Below are 22077 nucleotides of genomic sequence, written 5' to 3'. Positions count from 1 at the left end.
AGAGGCCATTCCAGGCAGAGAGTAGAGCCTGAGTAAAGACACAGAGACACGAGGAGTGGAGTATTTGAAAATGTGCCAAGAGGTATTGTGTGTAGTATGAGTTAGATGCAAAAATACTGTTTAAAGGGATGTCAGTTAAGGGACTAGTATTCTATTTTCCATCACACAACAGCCTGAAAAAGGGTTTGTTGGTGGATATTATAACAGGTAGATTCTCAAGACTAGAAAGGAGTGTTCAGTTGGAATTAAAGATTGCCTGTGTCTAGGAAGGAAGGGAAGGAGGAAAGGGGGGGAAAAAAAGGAACAGAAGGTAAAGAAGGCCAAAAAAAAAAAAAAAGGAACAGAAGGTAAAGAAGGCCAAGATATGGATGCTGAGAAAGGCAGGGAATTATAGTATGAGAAATGATCTTGGGGACATGATGAATGCATATATCTGTTTGGTGATATGGCAAGGCATCTAAATAAAGATGTAGAACATGTGAAAACCCCAACCATATAATTAGATTTGGGAGTTTTTGGTAAAGAGGCAAGAAAGCCTTAATAGACATTGAGGATATTCACTGTCAAATGATTTTCTTAAAGCAGTCTTTTCATGGTGTTACTTCTTAGTTAAAAAACCTTTAGAGCAGTGGTTCTCAACCTTTCTAATGCTGCGACCCTTTAATACAGTTCCTCATGTTGTGGTGACCCCCAACCATAACATTATTTTCGTTGCTACTTCATAACTGTAATTTTGCTACTGTTATGAATTGTAATGTAAATATCTGTGTTTTCCGATGGTCTTAGGTGACCCTGCTAGCGGTTCTCAACCTGTGGGTTGTGACCCACAGGTTGAGAACCGCTGCTGTAGAGCCTCACCATTACCTCATTGCCTAAACTCCTTAAATGGGAGTTAAGTATTTTTCTGATTTGGCCTTAACTTTGTTCTGTCCTGACTCTCTTTTGAGTGCATGCTTGCCCACATGGACCATGGTGTCTTGGCTGAACCATTCCATTTACTTATTACATCTTGGTCTTTCCTCTGGGCCTTTAATCCTAAAAACCATTGCCCTTTTCTGGGTGGAATTTCCCTCTTTTCTGAAATATAGTTTCTGCCTATCTTAAAAGCTCAATATAACTTTAATCTTTTATTTGTTCTTCTTAATCCATAGCCTCTTCTCTTTCTATTTAGCATGTTTTTAATAAGTTAATTTCCCAGAAAACCTTGGAAAACACAAAGGACACGTTGCTAATCATAGTACTAGGTGTACCAGTTAATAATGTGGGTTTTTTTCAATAGATGGAGTTACACATATGTTGATATATATGCGACTTGATATGTATGCTATTTTGTTTTATTGACAGCAAGCTTCAAAATATCATATATCAAATTTTCTGAAGGTGTTAACATCATAGATATTTTTACGCTTAAAAATGTCGAATTTTGTGCCCAAAATAGAACATTTACGGGAAGTTTTAATTCATTACTTTATTTTGAAGAAAAGTGCTGCTGAAAGTTATCGTATTCTTCGGGAAGCTTATGGTGATCATGTTTCATCTTAAGATACTTGTGTACTCTGGTTTAAATGCTTTAAAAGTGATGATTTCGATGTGAAAGACAAAGAACGCCCAGGTCAACCGAAAAAGTTTGAAGACCAACCATTACAAGCATTATTGGTGAAGATGCGTGACAAACTCAACAACTTGCAGAAAGATTAAAACGTTGCTCAGCAAACAATTTCCGATTGTTTATAAGCAATGGGAAAGATTTTAAAGGAAGGAAAATGGGTGCCACATCAATTGAATGAAAGACAAATGGAAAACCAAAAAGTCATCAGTAAAATGTTGCTTCAGTGGCACAAAAGAAAGTCTTTTTTGCATTGAATTGTGACTGGCAATTCTCTTATTTTGAGAATCCCAAATGCACAAAATCATGGGTTGATCCAAGTCAACCATCAACATTGACTGCAAGGCCAAATGGCTTCGGAAAAGAGACAAATGCTCTGCGTTTGGTGTGATCAGGAAGTGTGATGTATTATGAGCTTCTAAAACCAGTTGAAACCGTTAATACTGATTGCTACCGACAACAAATAATCTATTTGAACCACGCTTTGATCGTGAAACAACCAGAATGTGCCAGAAGACAGGGCAAAGTAATTTTGCTTCATGATGATGCACCATCACACACTTCAAAACCAGTTAAAGACACGTTAAAAGATCTTGCCTGGGAAGTATTAACCCACCTGCTGTATTCACCAGATCTTGCTCCTTCAGATTACCACTTGTTCAGATCGATGGCACACGCACTTTCTGAGCAGCACTTCAAAACGTACGAAGAAGTGGAAAATGTGGTCTCTGAATGGTTTGCCTCAAAACAAGAAAAGTTCTATTGGGACAGTATCCACAATTTACCTGAAAGATGGGGGAAATGTGTAGCTAGCGATGAACATTACTTAGAATAAAGCACTTTTGATGTTTCTCTCGAAATTATCGTATTTTCTTTGATTACAAAATCTGCCATTATTTACTGGTATACCTAGTACATGCATAGCTCTTTATGTATATACTAGGGGCTCGGTGCACGAAATTCATGCAAGAGGGAGGTGGGTCCCTCAGCCCAACCTGCACCCTCTCCAATCTGGGAGCCTTCAGGGGATGTCCTACTGACGGCTTAGGCCTGCTCCCCGTGGTTCTCTGCACTCTGCGGAACTGCCTGCTTGACGCCACCGCAGGCCCCGGTGTCTGCTCTCTGTGGGGGCCTGCTTTCCCTTCACCGCCGAGGCCAGGGGCAAGTAGGGCACTGTTGTATGCTCTCTGGCTCACCGCCACAGGGGCAAGCAGGGTTCTGGTGTCTGCTCTCTGTGCGGGCCCTGCAGGGGACTGCTTGCCCCTTGCTGCCACGGCCATGGGCAAGCAGGGCCCTACTGTCTGCTCGCTTGCTGCGGGGGACATTTCTGCCCCACCCCTGGCTGCTTGCGCGCGCAGGCTCGGAGCGCCTGGGTCCTGGAGATGTTACTGCCCCGCCCCTGGCTGCTCGGTGCCTGCGAGCATAAGCCCGGAGTGGCTGGGGGTATTCTGGGACACCGGCTGCTCTGAGCCTACGCGCGGGCCTCCAGGCTCAGAGCAGCCTGGTTCCCGAGGATGCTTGTCTCTGGCACGCAGGCTGTTGCGTTCCCGCCCTGCCCCCAGCTGCTCGATGCCTACGTGCGGGCCTACAGGATCAGAGCGGTCTGGGTCCCGAGGACGCCCGTCCCCGGGACCCAGGCCGCTTGGTGCCGGCGCATGCACAAGCAGCCACCCCGCCCCCGGCCACCTGGTGCCTGCATAGGCAAATTAACCTGCCAGCTTTGTCGGGTTAATTTGCATACTCACTCCTGATTGGCTGGTGGGTGTCGTGAAGTGATGGTCAATTTGCATCTTTCTCTTTTATTAGTGTAGATTTAAGTTTTCCCCCTGAAGACAATGATTACATAGTTTTTGTAAAAAATGATGCATACTAAATCTTACCTCTTTCTCTAGAACAACTTCCCTACTGGCTCACTTGCATCACTTTCTATAATTTACTTTTGTTTTGTTTACATTCAATATATCTATGTTGAATGAATGAATCCAGTTTATATTTCTCAAAAGGTTACCCCTTTTGCTTTTGGAATGAATAAATTTTAAAAACCTATGAACATAAATTAATGTGTGGGATTTTAGATTATCCTAGATTAATGTCACTTGATTTACTCTCTGGATCCAGCCATCTAACCTCAGTCAAATTTCCAGCTGAATTCTCTTGGCACTCATTTTTAACTTTAGGGATTAAAATCCTTTTATATCTTTGCCTTGTTCCTTCTGAGTTTGTGCTTTGGTTGGTCTAAGACATTAAGAAAATGTTTCTCTTAATGCTCTGGAAGATGTGATTCTTATTGAATGTGGCACTATACGTACTTAGATTGTATGAATGGAGGCAAAGATGACATATACTTAGTTTTGACATGAACTAATATTCTGATGATGGAAATCCATGCCTTTATCAAAGGTATGTGGTATTTGATGTTCCCTTAATGCCCAAATTGCTTTCCTTCTTTACCTGGATATGAGTGTGAGTTGGGAGATATTGACCTTGAGATGACAGTGTAGGGAGAGATGTTTATAATCAAATTGTGGCTTTCAGCCTCTGCTAAACCATCCAGACTTTCAAAGGCCCATACACAATTATTATTTTCTCTTTCCAAATTTATAATAATTAGATTTAGAAATGCTTAAAGGCCATTGAAATTAAACACACATACATACACAAAGTAAAATCCTCAAATCCTTTGTTTAGGATGGCCACGCTCTACCACTGGGAACTGGCTAGGAATAATTTAAGGATTATGTGTCAGGTCTTGCCCACAGGTAGAAATTATCTAAGGCTGTAGTACAAAGTCTGGGTTTCTAGAGGCTCAGGGGCCATGCTGATTTGGGAGAGGTGTGACCTAAGAGGAAAAGAAGCTGTGGTCAGAGCCAGGAGAGATGGGCATGTGTATCTAGCACAGGAAATAAGTTAAGAACACACACTGGAGGATAAACAAAGAAGCCCATGAGGAACTAAATGGAAACTGAGGTAGAAAATAGGTCAGGTACTTTGGGTGCCAGTTTATGAAAGTGGAAAATTTTAAAATAAATATGTTTTATTGATTTCAGAGAGGGTGAGGGAGAGAGACAGAGAAACAACAATGATGAGACAAAATCATCAATAGGCTGCCTCCTGCACTCCCCCTACTGGGGATTGAGCCTGCAACCCAGGCATATGCCCTAACTGGGAATCAAACCATGACCTCCTGGTTCACGAGTCAGTGCTCAATCACTGAGCCACACTGGCCAGGCAAGAAAGGGGGAATTTATTAGGATAATTCTTTTTGGGAGGCCCAGCTTGTGCTCCATGTCGGGGTGGTCCTGCTGCTTAGATGCACTGGGCTGAGCTGGAGACAAATCTCATTGCTTGGAGTACCAACTTTGTCTGTGACCATATGTTGGCAAAGTGCTGGCCAGTGGCTGACTAATTTATTTGGATTCTGTGACCTCCAAATTCATGAGTGATAAGCATGGCTTTAGAGCAAGCACTGGGCACTGACATAGACTGCTCTTTAGGAGGGGTACACCTAGAGTAACTCCTCTCCCCCCGCCCCCCAAAAAAAACCCAGCACAAAAAAAGTATTTACTTTATGGCTTACATATTACTTTTCACCCATATCACCTGATTTCAATCTCACAATAACCCCAGGGCACATGGTTATCCTCTTCACAGATGAGGAAACTGAGGTCAGAGAGTTTGTAGTTACATGTAGTTACAAGACTACAGAGATAGGAGGTGCTAGAGCTAGATCCCAAATCTTAATCTTCTGATTTAATCCAATGCCCTTTCTGCCATTGCTTTTTTTAACTGGCCTTAGTAATCCTGCACCAAGAAAGGGAGATAATAATCGAATTTTGACTTTACTTGGCTCTAATATTTTTCTAGGTTATTGCCAAATAATAATAGTAATGACAACAAAAAATAATGGTCCATTGTATCTGTATAGACATTCACAATTTTAACTACATGAAATCTCAGTTGAGCATCATTCATGCTATCGGTTTCCAGAGAAAAACATGACAGGGCAGAAACACTGCATAGTTTTATAAGATGTTTGAGGAAGATGACTCCTCATATTGTCTTCTGGAGGGTATGGGGTGGGAGAAACCACAAGAATGAACACCCTCAGTCCACTAGGACCTCTGATGTTGGGAAGCCTTTTTTGTTAAGGGCTACTGATGCAACAGCAGAGGAGACCAGAGACCACCTACATAGGAAAGCAATATAATTTAGTCTTTGAATGGGGAACTATAAAGTGTTCCAAGAATGAGGAATATAAAATTCTATTCGATTAATACAAGAATCAGCAAGATATAGGCTTAATAAAAATGAATGTAGTTACTCTTATAGGGGCAAGGGAACAGAGATGTAAATCAAAAGGGAGAGTCAAATGGACAAAACAAAAGGGAAAATGAATCTGATTAAGGGGAGAGTCTGATGGGTACACACATCTTGTTTATGTGGAAGCACATAACGGCAAACACAGAGAAACCATGAGCAAACTCAGGCCTGTGTGCATTCACTTGCCACCCTTGTCCCTGGAGCGCTGCTGAAACACACTTGTAACCATGGCTTCTGTGCAATAGCAGCACCCTCACTTATCTTTTCAAGGTATCACCAGTCACATTGTGAGCACCTCGAGAAGAGGGACATCTCGTTAGAAGCTTATGAAAATGAACTATTTTCATCCTCCCTAATAGTACACCACAGTTTGGAAAGCCCAAGTGCAGTGTAGGTGTATTGTCTCCAATTCTTGCTAGAGGGAAATTAAGAGGCAGGCAGGAGTCAGAGCTCCTCACTCCTGGTCCCCCCTAGTTCAGTGCCCAGGTCTCCGTCCTTATCTGTCCAGTGCAAACCTTTCAAAAACAGATTCTGGGCAGGAATGTTCTTGGTGAGCTTCATGGAAGAGGTGGCATCTGGGCTGACACTGAAGGAGATTGCAGAAACAGTCTGAGCAGGATACCAATGCCGAGCCCACACTCTCAGAAGCCAGTGTTGAGAAGTGGGGTGGCATCAACACACCGTAAGAGATAGGAAAGAATTAAACACATTCAGAAGACTTGGTGTGTCTTGATGGACTGGAATGTGTGGACCTTCATTTATTGGACAATGAAAAATATCCCAGTGTTTGATGCAATCAAATATGGAGGAATGCCTTAATCGAAATGGTGAATTGGGAAATTTATTATGGCAGCTGTGTACAGGTGGGTTAGCGGTGAGGAGAAACCAGTTAGAAGGTAGCACAATTGTTCAGACATGGGGTGGTAAGAATTTGAACTAGAAAGGTACAGTATAGAATGAAAAGGAAGGGAGCGGTGGGCTCTGTTTTGACATTTAAGTGGCCCTGTAGGCAACAGGCACTTAGTATATTGCCAGAGTGTAAAATGCAGGTGAGGGGAACTACAGCTGAGTGAGGCAAAGTTTTCGAGGTCAGAGCAGGAGAATTTATTATGACACAGACAGTACTGTCTCTTGCTGCTCCTGGAAATCTGAGAAAAGGAAGCTGTAACCACATGGGGTGCCTTTACTCTGCATGGAAAAGATGGCATTAGGCTGTGGATTTGAAAACATTCACTAATGCCTCTTGGAATGTTGTTTTCCATGGACTAATGTGGTTTGTGTTGAAAGTGCACATGTATATTTTTCATCAGTGGTTTTGCTTTAAAAGCAGGTAGTTAAAGATTTTTTTTCCCTCTTAAATGTAAAATGCTAATTTAATTTAGTCTTTGCAGCATGGGAATGGGATATTAATGTTGCTGAAAATAGCAGTTTATTTTTTGTGGGTTTAATCATTTCAGAAACTTCATATATATGAAAAATATTATTACCAGAAAAATACATTTGAAACCACAGTCCAACTTCAGTGAGGATTGTATAGTGTTTTTCCATTCTTCTGCTTAAATACCCTGAAGATTCCATGCCCCAGAGCAGGGACTTATTCTAACTTTGCTGCATAGGAAACCAGAGGACTCAGAGTGGATTCTGACGTGGTTTTCCCCATCTACCTCTGGCTAGCTGTTCTTGGAAACCAACTCCTGGTTTAGCCTAGTGGTGCTTTCTGTTTGAGAGAAATTGCCAGTGGCGTGCAACTACAGGGTTGTGCAGAAACAGCTAAAACCACAACTGCTTTTAGCCCCCTACCCAAACAGTTGGAAAGTATTTCGGGGTATGAGAGTTTCAGAAGATTAATTATACACTTACATGATAACGATTTCCAATTCTCTCAGACCGGCATATCTATTTATTTTGTTTTAATGACCCTCAGATGAAGTCTTTATCCAAATTAAGTCTGATTCCCAAAATATTTTATTACTTTTAAGCTTATTAGCTGAAAACCATGGTCTGTATTCTTCCATCCCTAGACAATGTGTATGTAGTTTGGCCACATGAAGCTGCTTGAAGAAACTCACTGTATTGAGAATGAGGGAGACGGAGGTCCGGCACTCCTCAGACTCTCTGAGGATGGACTGGGAAACCATCCTTTAAGAAGGGCATACACAGACTAACGTGTGCTCACAGAAATCATCAGTGAAGGAGACTTGAAATTCAGTCATGCAAGGGAAGAGAGAAGGCTTAAATGCTAATAGAGACATGGTGTTTCATTGCTGCCGGGGGTAGGAGCCATGGTTTTAGCTACTTAGCATCCAGGCCTCTCTCCTAAGGAAATCTCTTGCTGTGTGCATGTTGGTGGGAGGGAGGGTCTTGCCTCCTGTGGTAGAAGCTGAGGGGTGAGATTTGTCTCTCACATGTCATTTATCACCTGGTGGTGAGCAGAGGTCCTAAGCTCGTCCTGGTGTCCTGGCACATTCTACGTCTGGGGCTTTGAGTCTAATAGACAGAGGGTTTGTTGACAATAGAGTCCAATGTCATATCCAGACTGTGGAGAGACTTTAGCAGTGTTCCTCACTGCCTGCTTCCCATTGCTTCTGACCCTTTTCCACCGGGATTTCTCACATTCTAATAGAGAATAGAAATACATAATCCTAATAGATTTTGTGGGCTCCCTATATCTTTAAGATAAATTCCTTTTCAATTAAGTTAGCTGGTATAGATTTCTGTTGTTTACAAACAAGAATCCTGACTGACATAATGGCTGTAATGCTTTCTTAAATCTAGCTGGAATTTTGAACCTGGATTCAAGGATAGCTTCATGGAATTTGTGTAAATGTTGTACTATTTTGGATATTTGTGCATTCAGATGGGGGAGAGGGTCTATTTTTTTCAATCTTGGTTGAAGAAACTGAAGCTTTGAAAGTTCAAAAAACTTGCTTAAGATCAAACAACTACTAAGTTGCAGTTAGGATTTGAGGTGTCTTTTTGAAATCCCTCTTTTATTAGATTTTCAAGGGTCTATAACCCTTAAAAGGCCAAGAACCACTTATCTACAATCTAAACACCTTACTTCAAAGCCCTCATGATCTGGCTTCTGCCTACTTCTTTAATTTTCTCTCTCACTGTTTCCTGTTGTGTCTGTTCATCATCTTCATTTCTTGCTCCAGTTACATCCAGATACTAGGGATTTTCTAAAAGCACCTCATGGTTTTTAATATCCATGTCTTTGCTCATGATGTTCCTCTACTTTAATTTTCTAAGCCTCTTGTCTGCACCTTATCCCGCCTTATACTTGGTTTGTTGGACACCTACTTATCTTTTAAGAATCAATCCATGAAGGTCATGATCACTGTGTCCCATCCCCGTGGCCCACCTGATTCAGCATTGCCAGCAGTCCACGTCAAGCTAGCAGCTGTGTGGTTCCATCTTTGTTTTCTTGGGGCATTCTCCGAAGTCACTGCCCAGGCACAAACTTGTGGAGATGTTAACCCCTCTGGGGGCAACACTCAAACAATGGGAACACCATAGATATATGCCCACCTTCTGGTAAGCCAATTCTGAGGCCCCTTCTATATGGTTCTTCACAGAGACCCCCAAGCAATGGGGCTCTGGTTGTCCACAGTGGTAACAACTGTTCATTAAGCACCCTTCACTGGCTTTTCTCCCTTCCTGTCTCACTTTCCTTCCTCTTTTGCTCCAGCTTCCTGAATTTCTGCTACCTGCACTCAAGTCTTTGTCTGAGGCCTCTGTTTTCAGATTAACCCAGATCAGGACACCTCTTGACTTTATGCCTCCATTTTAGCTGTGAGGAGTTGCCTTAGTATCTATTGCCCTTCATTGTACTTATTTAAACGATCTCTATTTAGTAGATGATTACTTCATTTATTTTAAAAATTTGATTTATTTTTTATTGTGGTAAGAATACTTTATGTGAGATCTGTCCTCTCAAAAGCATTATTGGCTATAGGCACAATGTCATACAGCAAATCTCTAGAGCTTATTCATCTTACTTGACAGAAACTGTATGCTTGTTGATTAATAACTCCCATTTCTCCCTCCCTCAGCCCTAGGTAACTAACATTCCAGCCTTTGCATTTATGAATTTGACTATTTCAGCTACCCTATATAAATGGAATCATGAGTATTTGTCTTTATGTGTCTGGCTTATTTAACTTAGCAATGTTGTCTTCAAGGTTCATCCATATTGTTGCATATTGCAGAATTTCCTTCATTTTTAAGACTGAATAATATTTCATTGTATGTATATACTGAATTTTCTTAAAATTTTTTTTCAATTTTAGTTGAAGAATCTGAAGCTTTAAAAGTTCAAAAAACTTGTTTAAGATCAAACGACTAATGAGTTGCAGTTTAGGATTTGAGATATCTTTTTGAAATCTCTACTCTTATACTAACACTACCTTAAACAGTGGTCGGCAAACTCATTAGTCAACAGATTGGCAAACTGCCTTAATGGATAAGACAATTAAATGAAATGCTCAATTTATGAGTAATAGGGAAGGATATGGCCTCTTTTCTTTCAGATGAACATAGGGGGTGTGATGGACATTTAGGTTGTTTCCACATTTTGGCTATTGTGAGTAGTGCTGTAGTGAACATGGGAATGCTAATATCTCTTTGAGATCCAGAGGGTATTAAAACCTCAGCTATGAGGACAGACTCCTCAAGAGGCTGCCCCAGGTTCTGGTCAGTTTGCTCTCTTCAGGCACATAAACACACCCTGCTAGTTCCCAGCCTGGGCCTGCAGCCCGTCCTGTCTGCAGCAAGAAAGCTCTGTGACTCAGGCCTTCTTCCCATGACACCTCTCACTACTGTTCCTCCCCCACTAAACCCTGTCTTCTTAGTGCGCCTTCAGCATTTCCAGCACTTGGATATCTGCTACAGTTGGTCACTGTCCAATGGTCTCATAGTTTGTTTTGTCTGTTTAACTGAGTTGTAAGTTCCTCAAAGCAGGGGCTTCTGTTCACATGTCTTTTCTGCCTCTTGCAGTATGGTGTGGAACACATGGCAGGTGCTCAATAAGAACTACTGTTTGTTGGTAGATGGCTATCTTATGCAGTGCTTTTGGCATCCCTCTTAGTAGAAGATGAGGTAATAATCAGGATGCTATCAGCTCTTGAGTGCAGAATTTAAAATTAAATCAGTGGGGCTCTGTGGTCGTTTGTTCCTTCCTTCCTGCTTCTCTCGCACGTTTCGCAATATGGGGCAGGGACGCCAGCTCCACCTGAATATCCCGGAAGCCATCCCCGTGATGGGAAAGGACCAAGAGCTGGAAAGTATGATCTCATTTTTATAAAAAATACGTATGTAGACAAATCTGGATTGAAGACCTCAATGGCTGAAGGCGAGAGGAAGACAGCTCTGGAAATGGTCTAGGCAGCTGGAACAGATAGACATTGTGTGACATTTGTTTTGCATGAGGAGGACTATACCCTAGGAAATTCTCTTCATTACATGATCATGAAGAACCCAGAAGTGGAATTTTGTGGTTACACTACAACCCATCCTCTGAGAGTAAAATTAATTTACGAATTCAGACTCAAGGTGCTGTTCCAGCTGTTGAGCCATTTCAGAGAGGCCCGAATGAGCTCATGAATGTCTGCCAACATGTGCTTGACAAGTTTGAGGCCAGCATAAAGGAATATGAGGACCAAAAAGCAAGCAGAAATGAATCCACATTCTAGTCCCTGTGCACTATAGAGGGAGGAACATCCTCTGGGATATTATCTGTGATTTTGCAAAACCCAGAAATAGAAGTTTATGATGACAACATGATCTGCCCTTCAGAAAGGTGTGTTTCTAGCTATTAACTCATTACAGCTGTGGGAGTCCCTGCAAGAACCTTTGTATTCTAATAAATTCCCTCTTCAAATTTAAAAAAAAAAATCAGTGGGGCTATTTTAGAGATTGGATAGGCAGGTCCTCTATCTACTGTTGACCTGCTACTCTCAGCTTTTATGAGGAAAATGGTGCCATTCACAGACTCTTTCTCATTCTTTCCCATAAGAGATACAACAAAATGATCAATTGTTTATGTCCTGGTTTAATTAATTGATTAGAGAGGAGTTCTGATCATAAGCTATGTAGCCATCTTTGTAAGGTGGAAGTGACTAGGCATCTTTTTGTTTCAAAGATTGTCTAAAAGAAAAAATATTTTAACTGGTTATGATTATCTATTTTCTGTTCCTTCCTTTTATTTGAAACACATTTTGTTTGTTTTAGAAATCTCTTTTCTCCCACATCTGTGAAGCAAAATACAATATAAACAATTCTGTCATCTGTGATAATGGGTATTAGGCACACTTTAAAAGACACTGGAGTTTACTGTCTCTGAACTTTCTTTCAGTAAACTATTCCCAATTTTTTTGGTGAAGGTGCTAGTAAGCATAAATTGCCAAAATAGTAAGTCTTAACTTGCTCTATTGCATTTGTCCTACAGAATATTTAGCGAAGATTCGGTGCAGTTTTGTTATAAAGTCAAGGAACTGAACTATTCATTCAATACATATTCATTGAGTCCCATCTGTGTGCCAAACCCTGTTTTAGCTGCCGAAGATACAATAGTGAAGAAATTAGACAAGGTCCTTGATCTCCCAACCCTTAACTTCTAGTGGAGAGAAATGACCACAAGCCAACAAATAAATGAACATATAAGAAAATTGGGGGAGACCCAAGATGGTGGCAGATTAGGTGGAAGCTACACTCAACTATTCTTGAGACCAAACTGAAATTACAACTAAAGTATAGAAAAATCATCCTGAATAACCAAGTGAAGACTAGCCGGAGAGAAGCCATATAACAAGGACTTACATAGAGGCCACATCGAGACTGGTAGGAGATACAGAGGCTCAAGAGAGCTGCCTGAGCATGCATAGGAAGCAGCTAGAGTTCCGGAGGGATATATCAGCTGCAGAGGGTTTCACCTGAGAAGTGTGGGGTACAAACCACAAGCTGGGCTACCCAGCCCAGAGCACCAGAACTGGGAAAGACACCCATATAACACTTGGCTATGAAAAGCAGTGGGGTTTCTGTCTGCCAGGGAGGGACCACTAGTAATGCAGTTACCCTCTTAAAGGGCCAATGCACAAAATTTTGTTCACAGCCACTTATCCTTGGCTCCAGTGGAGGAAAGGCAGAGTAGACTAGAGCTGTGTGAGGAGAATCTGAGGTTGATGGCTATGGGGAGAGAGCTGACAGACCAGCTGTCAGGATCCATGTGCTGAGTAATTCCCCCATACTGCAGAAACCATTTTTGTCAGGCAGAGTACTCCTCTCCATGCACATAAACCTGGAAGGAAACAATATCCTCACCCCTTGGAATCCCTCTTGCCCCACCCTGTGAGCTTATGTCCTGCTGAGGAGTACAGCCTGAGGCTCTTTAAGTGACTGAGCCTAATAGACAGCTTACAGGCAAAGGAGGATCTCTGGGTGCTTTGAGACTTTTGCTGACCTGTCCCTGGGACTGGTGCTAGTAAAAGCAGACCTTCATGTGAAGCGTGGTCCTTTCCACATGCACCCAGTCCAGCAGAGAGAGCCACAAGTTGTGGATTGCTGATAGCTCCAGATAGGTTGCATAGGGCCAGTCACAGACATTGTGTGACACTGACCTGCACCAGAGTCCCTCAGAAGAGGCCCAGAACCAAAACACCTAGTGGTCAGCTTCAGATAACAACAGAGTAGGATCTAATAAGCTTCACAAGCAGTATATTCACAGGGAGATATCGGCAGGCATTGAACTCTGCTGAGGCAAATTCTGCTTTATGTGATTAGCACCTGCACAGAAGCTTGCATGTTGTGTTGGGGGTTGAGCCTCACTGTCAGCCAGCCTGAGGGTCTATACCATACATCATGGTCCAATAGTAATAAAAAATCAATTACATCAGGATGGCCCATGTAATGTGCTTAAGGGACATTCCTAGAGCACCCAACTCAAGTGAACAGGGAGACTATGCAATGGGTCTTACAGATCACTTACTACATCAGGCCACCCTACCAAGACTGGGAGTCATAGCAGATCTACCTAATACATAGAAACAAACACAAAGAGGCAGCCAAAATGGGGAGAGAAAGAAACAGGACCCAAATGAAAGAAAAAGAAAATTCTCCAGAAGCAGAGCTAAATAAAATAGAGGTAAGCAACTTATAATTTATAGAGTTCAAAGTAATGATTGTAAGGATGCTAAACACATGAAACAGCACATAGAAACCATAAAAAAGGACCAGGCAGAAATAAAGAATGCCATAGCTGAAATAAAAACTACACTGGAATTAATAAACAGTAGTCTTAATGAGGTAGAAGATCGAATCAGTGATGTGGAAGATAAGGTAGAAAAAACACCCAACCAAGCAGCAAAAAGAAAAGTGAATTAAAAAAAAAAAAGGTTAGTTTAAGGGACTTTTGGGATGACATGAAGTATAACAACATCCATAAGAGAAAGACAGCTGCAAGGGAGCTCCCAAGACTGTCAGCTGATTTCTCAACAGAAACACGTTGGGCCAGAAGGGATTGGCATGAAATATTCAAAGTGATGAAAAGCAGGGATCTACAACCAAGATACTCTACCCAGCAAAGCTGTCATTTAAAGAACTTCCCAGACAAGAACAAACTAAAGGAGTTAATATCTAAAATGCATAAAGAACTTATACACTTCAACACCAGGAAGACAAAAAACCCAATTAAAAAATGGGCAAAGGACCTGAATAGACATTTTTTCAAAGAGGACATACAGATGGCCAATAGACATATGAAAAGATGCTAAACATCACTAATCATCAGAGAAATGTAAATTAAAACCACAATAAGATATCACTTCACACCTGTTAGAATAGCTAGCATCAATAAATCAACAAACAAGTGTTGGCAAGTATGTGGAGAAAAGGGAACCCTGTGCACTGATGGTTGGAATGCAGATTGGTCCAGCCACTGTGGAAAGCATTATGTAGTTACCTCACAAAATAAAAAATGGAACTGCTTTATGACCCACTGATTTTACTTCTGGAAATTTATCTGAAGAATCCTGAAACACTAATTTGAAAGAATATATGCACCCCTATTTTTATTGCAGTGTATCTACAATAGCCAAGATTTGGAAGCAGCCCAAGTGCCCATTAGTAGATGAGTGGATAAGACAGCCATGGTACATTTACATGATGGAATACTACTCAGCTGTAAAAAGGAAGAAAACTTTACCCTTTGCGAAAGCATGGATGGACCTGGAGAACATTATGCTAAGTGAAATAAACCAGTCAGAGAAAGACAAGTACCATATGATTTCACTTATATGTGGAATTTAATGAAAAAATATTGAACTAACAAAATAGAAACAGACTCATAGATAGGGAATAGGCAGACAGCTCTGGTGGTGGTGGGTGTTTGGGGGTGGGTGGGTGGAGGGATTGAGCAAAAAAGAAAAAAAGGGAAAGAATTCATGGACATGGACAACAGTGTGGTGACTGTGGGGGAAGGAGTGTGGTGGGTGGAGGTGGAAGAGGGTATAGGGGGGATAATTGGTGATGGAAAAAATAAAATAAAGAAGAAAAGAAAATTAGATGTTAAGTTTTGGGAGAATAAAATAGGATGGAGAGAATGTATAGGTTGGGAGAGTTACTCTAGACTGAAGTTGAGGAAAAGCCTCCTTAAAGCTGTGACATCTGGGATTTGAATAACAAGCTGGGCCAGCCATGTCAAGATCAGGGGAAGAGCATTTCGGAACGGCTGCTGTAATGGGCCTAAGGCAGGAGCCCCATATGGTGTAGGGAAGTCAGGGGGAAGGCAAGTTTAGAGCTAACAGATAGAATCATTACACAAGTGAATTTATTCAACAACTTTTACAGTTTAAATGTATATGGCCATGCTCACCTAGATCTCAGAATCTGTGTCATGATTCCAGGATCAGAATCAGTAATTATCTAAGAGTCACACTGAAGAAAACTCATGTTCTAAAGTCTGTGTGGTATGTCCTGCTTCAAAGCCTCAGATGTCCCGTCCACAGGATAGGACGCTAGTAGTATTTTAGGAAAATGGCACCTGGTGTTATATTTTAAAATTGAATTTGCTTTGAAAGAAAGCATGTATGAATGAAGATAGTAACAACTTCCTTCATCCTTTAGTAAAATAATTGCTCTGAAGGATTGTAAGAGTTTATATGCAGATGTGGCAGGGAAGAAAGCTGTTACAGTTTTAGATTTTCTTGCATATTTTGGTTACTGTACAGCAAAGACCTGATGAGTTGCCAGCAAATAACAAGCCAGAACCCTGGATCCAGAGAGCATTTGTGATATCCAGCCAACACAGAACTGCTTTCCCTCCCACAGGGTGGTCTCCAGATCTGTTGTAGCCCTTAGCAAGCCTTTATATCACAATTGAAAACAGATGCCCTTTCTGCCCTCTCCCGCGCTGTCTGAGTTAACTACCGTTCAGGGGGCACACCTTTGAATGCCTAGCAAGAGCCCTCCTTAGACATTCTGCTTCAGGAGTCTTGCTGTGAAACACCCTGCAATAGACAACAGACACAGATGTTGCCAGATTTGTGAGGGTCTGGTAATCTGCTTGGTGCGTTCTGAATGCTTCTTGTCATAAATCAAAACACCATTACTAAGGTTTAATATAAAAACTTCTCTCTGGACAGTTTCTGCTTTAGAATATTTAATCTTAACAGAAAACATTTAATCCTAAAGGACTATGTAATCCTAAAGGGAAACTAAAGCATACTCTCCCTAATGGACTATATTGAGTTTTATTACAGAAATGGCCCTAAAACATCCTTATATTATATGTATATGACATTCAAAACCCAGAGTATCAAAACAATCACTTTAAATTCTTGATTAAAAGACACTTATTAGCCCTAGCCGGTTTGCTCAGTGGATAGAGCGTCAGCCTGTGGACTGAAGGGTCGCAGGTTCAATTCTGGTTGAGGGCACATGCCCCGGTTGCAGGCTCCATCCCCAATAGGAAATATGATTCTCTTTCATCATTGATGTTTCTGTCTCTCCCTCTCCCTTTCTCTCTGAAATCCATAAAAATATATATTTTAAAAAAGAGACTTATTAGACACTAGTGGCCTGGTGCACGAAAACTTGGTGGGAAGGGGTCCTCCAGCCTGGCCTGTGCCCTCTCACAGTGCAGGATCCCTGCGATCAATCGCCCCAAAGAGGTAGGCCCCGCCCACCCATCCGGGACTCCTCGATTGATTGCCCCAAAGAGGTAGGCTGTAGCCGGGGTCCCGCTTCTTCAGTGGATGCGGGGCCGTGGGAACCTGGTGGAAGCTGCGCAGAGCAGCCTCTGGGACCCGCCTCCTCCACATGAGGTGGCAGGCATTCTCCACCTGACAGCCTCCTCTGCGCCAGGCAGCGGAGATGCCAGTACCGGCCTCCTCCGCACCATCCAGTGCAGCGGGACTCCCAGGCCTCGCCATGCAGAGTGGCCACTGCGTGTGCAGCCATCTTGTGACGGTGTGAGGGCATCATGGCATCAGGGCGTGATGATCACCTAGGCCAGTGGTCGGCAAACCGTGGCTCGCGAGCCACATGTGGCTTTTTGGACCCTTGAGTGCCTAACACCACTTCTTCAAAATAGACTCGCTCAGGCCGAAAACCGACTTCTGCGCATGGGCCACGAAGTTTCAATCGCACTGTACGTGCTCGCCCGCACGTGGTATTTTGTGGAAGAGCCACACTCAAGGGGCCAAAGAGCCGCATGTGGCTCACGAGCCACGGTTTGCTGACCACTGATAGGCTATTATTAGTATAGATAATGGAATATAATGTGTAGATTTTAGTTGGATCATGGTGTAAATCAATTGACATTTAAATGACAACTGGGACATTTAAATATGCACTGAGTATGTGACAATATTAGGGAATCATTTGTAATTTTGTTAGATGTGATAATGATATGGAGTTATGTAAGAAAATATATTGTGGACATGCACATGCAAATTAGGGAGGAAATGTCACATCTATAATTTATTTTAAAGCACTTCAAAAAATATCAATTGAAGAAAATAAGGCAAAATGTTAATAATTGTTTAATTTATGGGCTCATCGAGTTTACTGTAATATTTTCTCTACTGTTCTGTACATTTGAAAATTTTTATAATTCAACATTTTAAACAAAATTTTTGCAAGTTGGAGTATAGTACAGTGATTTATCAGCTAAATAGCACTGCTTTATGGTCGTAGTGGATGTTGCTTTATTGTGCCTTTTGTGCTGCGATAGTAAATAGCAGTGGACCTGGAAACTAGATGATTTCTTCATAAAATGGAACATTACAATAAAAATGAACCAATAATTTCCCCTTATGCCCCCAACCCCACGCTCTGATTTTGTAACTTGGCCCATGATTATGGGAGGTGAAGTAGTTAAAAAGTAAAACTGAAACATGTGGAATCCAAAAGCTAGTATTAGCTCTTTAATATATATATACTGGTGGGTATATATATATATATATGTTTTTTTTAATATGTATATTAGAGAGGAAGGGAGAGAGAGGAGGAAGGGAGAGGGAGAAAGAGATAGAAACATCAATGATAGAAACATCACTGGGAATTGAATCCCGACCCCCGACCTCTTGGTTCATAGGTCAATGCTCAACCACTGAGCCACACAGGCTGGGCTAATATTGTGTGTCAATTATAGTTGACACACAATATTATATTGATTCAGGTATACAACATAGTGAGAATTGACATTTATGTAACTTATAAAGTGATCACTACAAAATGTCCAATATCCATCAGTCACTGTACAAAATTGTGATATTATTGACTGTATTCCATCCAAATAAATCACAAGGGTGTAAAGTACCCCCTTGTGATTTGTTATAAGTTTGTCCCTCTTAATCCCCTTCACCTTTTTGCCTATCCTCCCACCACCCAACCATCTGACAACTATCAGTTTTTCCTATATCTATGAGTCTGTTTTGTTTTAATACCCTCTTTCCATGTTGCTGCAAATGGCAAGATTCCATTCTTTTTCATGGCTGAGTAATATTCCAGTGTGCATGCATGCCTACACACACACACTCACTCTCACAAACACAGAACCATGTCTTCTTTATCTATTCATCTCTTCAGGGACTACCTAGATTGTTTCCATATCATGGCTATTGTAAATAATGCTGCAGTGAACATAGCTAGTATTTTAAACATCTTGTTTCAACATCAATTTACAATCTATTTTTTTAAACTTTCAATATTATTTTGCATTGTTTTCAGGTGTACAGCATACTGGTTAGACAGTCGTATATTTTACAAAGTGTTCACCCCTAATATTTCCAGTACTCACCTGGCACAATATATAGTTATCTCAATATTATTGGCTATATTCCCTATACTGTATTTTACATCTCTGTGAATATTCTGTAACTACCAATTTGTACTTCTTAATCCCTTCACCTTTTTCACCCAGTCCCACACCTTTTCTCTCCTCTAACAACCACCAGTCCACTCTCTGTGTCTATGCATCTGTTTTAATTTTGTTTGAAAAAAACAACAATCTTAAAGTATAGTCACTAAAGTTGTTTTCCTTTCCTTTAAAATGTATATTTTACAACCTGGATTATATTAACATATATTAACATACATTAACATATATGAAATTATTGGCATTGTCTTGGACACCTACATGCCAATCAATGACCCATCTTTTCCCTTCTCCGTACAGAGATTTTGAGGAGTTATTAAATCTACCTGTGATCTCTCTTCAGACCGTGTGTTTTTGCTGACAGTATATGCCAGTATTGGTATTTTTTCTTATTTTTCCTTCATACTTGGTGTCAGTGGTTGCAGATTCAATACCAAAGGGAATAATATTGTCCCCTTTCCTCAATACTAGTAAGCTGTTGAATATCTCATTTTTTAAACAACAATAACTATATGGAGGTATCTTGCTTTTGGGGTTAAAAATAAAGTCCTAATATATCATTATCAACAGTGGACAGCCACTGGAGCTCCTGCCACGTAAGGCACTGTTGAAGGTACTGTGGCGTGAAAGGTTGTAGTGGTGGAATGCACAGAACCAGAAGATCAAGTCTTTGTTTTCAGCAGCTGGCAAACTTTGCAGAGATAGGAGAAACAATTACTGTGGAAAGTATCTGATGATCACTCACATGAATGCCACGGACTGCAAGTGTGGTACAAATTCAGAGTCAAGAGATTGTTCCCATCTGGGGCCATCATAACTTCATGGAGCATATAAAGGATGTAAAATTTTGACAGGGAGAGAGAAAACAAGAAACTCTTTTTGTGTGGACCAATGAGTATACCCAGAAGCAAGCAGTGTTTGGATAACTATGAATTGGCAAGTTTGGCTGGAGGGAAGATTTCCTATTGGGATGAGCATGTTGAGTCTAAGAATTTGGATTATGGTAAAAACTGGGGAAGCAGTAAAGGTTTGGGAACATGAGTAAGGCTATGTGTCAGGAGCTCAATCTGACAGTGTTGACCTCAAGGGAGGTTGAGATTAAGACAGGAAGATCAATTGGGAAATCACTGCAAAATAGTTTTAAGTGGGAAAGGGAATAAAAGTATAAATTTGGGTAATGACAGTGGGAATAGAAGGAAGGGATGATTACAAAACACACTGTAAAAAAAGAACCAATTAGATCTGATGACTGCATTTAGGTCCTCTTTGAAAGAGAATAGGAAAATTCACATGAATTTGTATCATTTCATTGATGCAAGCAGTCAACTGTAAGTTTAATATGTCTAATATGACTCAATTGAGAAACTTTGAAAGAAAACTTTTAATTCTTTATTAATTTATAGGAAAGCTAGCCCCACACTTACAATTAGTAAACTGTTACACAAATCCTGAGAATGAGCACTTACTTCCTGTAGCCTTTGCTGCCTTTTTATCCATCTCTAAGAGCCAAGAAGATGGTGGTGTGGAGGGGAAAAATGTGACCCGAGACTTCAGCAGAATCTATTGGTTCGTAAGTGGGATGTAACAGTACTTCCAAAAAGTAGTATTAGTCTAGGGGAGAGGCACCTGGAGGCAGAGCCTGGAGGAGACTCACGTAAAAAGCTGCCTTGAAAGGATGTCCTTCAGTGGAGGACGGACCTGGCTCCCGAGGGCTCTCCCAGGGAGAGCTGGAAGTAAACACTCTGACCTTCCTCTCTCCCTTCCGCCTCTTGCCAACCTTCCTTCCTCTCTCCCATCTAGAAGGCAAGGGAGCATGTTGGTGTGCCCCACACAGGCCAGCCTCCTGGGGCAGATGTTGGGATGGGGAAGGGCAGAGAGTAGAACTGGGTGCAAACAGAAGGCAACAGTCACATCCTCTTCTCAAAGCATAACAATATGGGGGAAAGCCCTGGAGGAAGTTCTTCATAGAATCATAAAACGTTAGAGCTAGACTGAATAAGAGGCATATTTAGACTATAAAGAATTCTTTCAGTGAAGGAGAGACCTATATAAATTCTAAGATGTTGATAATGAAGATGGAAATGCAAGTCCTCAATAACTGTACTTTTCTTTGCACTGGGTTGTCCAGTAACTATTTCTTTCTTGTTTCCATTCCCTTTCTTCCTAAGTGCTCATCTTCAAACTGTACCAGCGGGCTAAGCACGTGTACAGCGAGGCTGCGCGAGTGCTCCAGTTTAAGAAGATCTGCGAGGAAGCACCTGACAACATGGTCCAGCTGCTGGGGGAGCTGATGAACCAGAGCCACGAGAGCTGCCGGGACATGTATGAGTGTAGCTGCCCTGAGCTGGACCAGCTGGTGGACATCTGTCGGTGAGGCTGAGATAGCAGCGTGGCAGGGGTTGGGGGATGCTGCCAAAGCAATTGTTTGAATTAATGAAAAACAAAACAAAACAAAACGACATTTTCATGGCCTTCTGAGTGAAAGACAATCCTTGCCCACTTCCTGTATGAAGAGTTGTGTGTGATATGGAGCCGACCTTGCTCCTTCCTGAACGTCTGTGTGATGAGAGACTGGGGGCCTCCTCCACGGCTTCATGAGGCTCCGGGTCTGAAGTCGGTTCTTCAGAACATCCTGGGAAAGACATTTCAGGGAGCTTTTCTCAGACGTGGCCCCTGTTACTTTCCCCTGATATTTTACCCAGTGCTGCCCACTGCACTGCGGCTCTGCAACATCTCCTGTTTGGTGTCCTACGTTTAGTTTTATTCAAAAGAACAG

At 41.6% G+C, this 22077-nt stretch overlaps 1 protein-coding gene and 1 pseudogene across 1 annotated transcript in view; both read left to right on the top strand.

Moving 5' to 3' along the window:
- GALK2 (galactokinase 2) overlaps window positions 1-22077 on the top strand; it is a 138024-nt gene that overhangs the window by 108458 nt on the left and 7489 nt on the right. Inside the window, exon 9 of the mRNA XM_008143127.3 lies at window positions 21470-21671. Coding sequence (XP_008141349.1) covers window positions 21470-21671 — 202 coding nt within the window. The remainder of the gene's footprint in view (window positions 1-21469; window positions 21672-22077) is intronic.
- On the top strand, window positions 11187-11619 carry LOC129149152 (DNA-directed RNA polymerases I and III subunit RPAC2-like; annotated as a pseudogene).

Source organism: Eptesicus fuscus, chromosome 5, assembly GCF_027574615.1.
Source record: "Eptesicus fuscus isolate TK198812 chromosome 5, DD_ASM_mEF_20220401, whole genome shotgun sequence".
Classification (NCBI taxonomy): domain Eukaryota; kingdom Metazoa; phylum Chordata; class Mammalia; order Chiroptera; family Vespertilionidae; genus Eptesicus; species Eptesicus fuscus.
The sequence above is the reverse complement of the archived record's forward strand: the minus strand, read 5'-3'. Positions and strand labels throughout refer to the sequence as shown.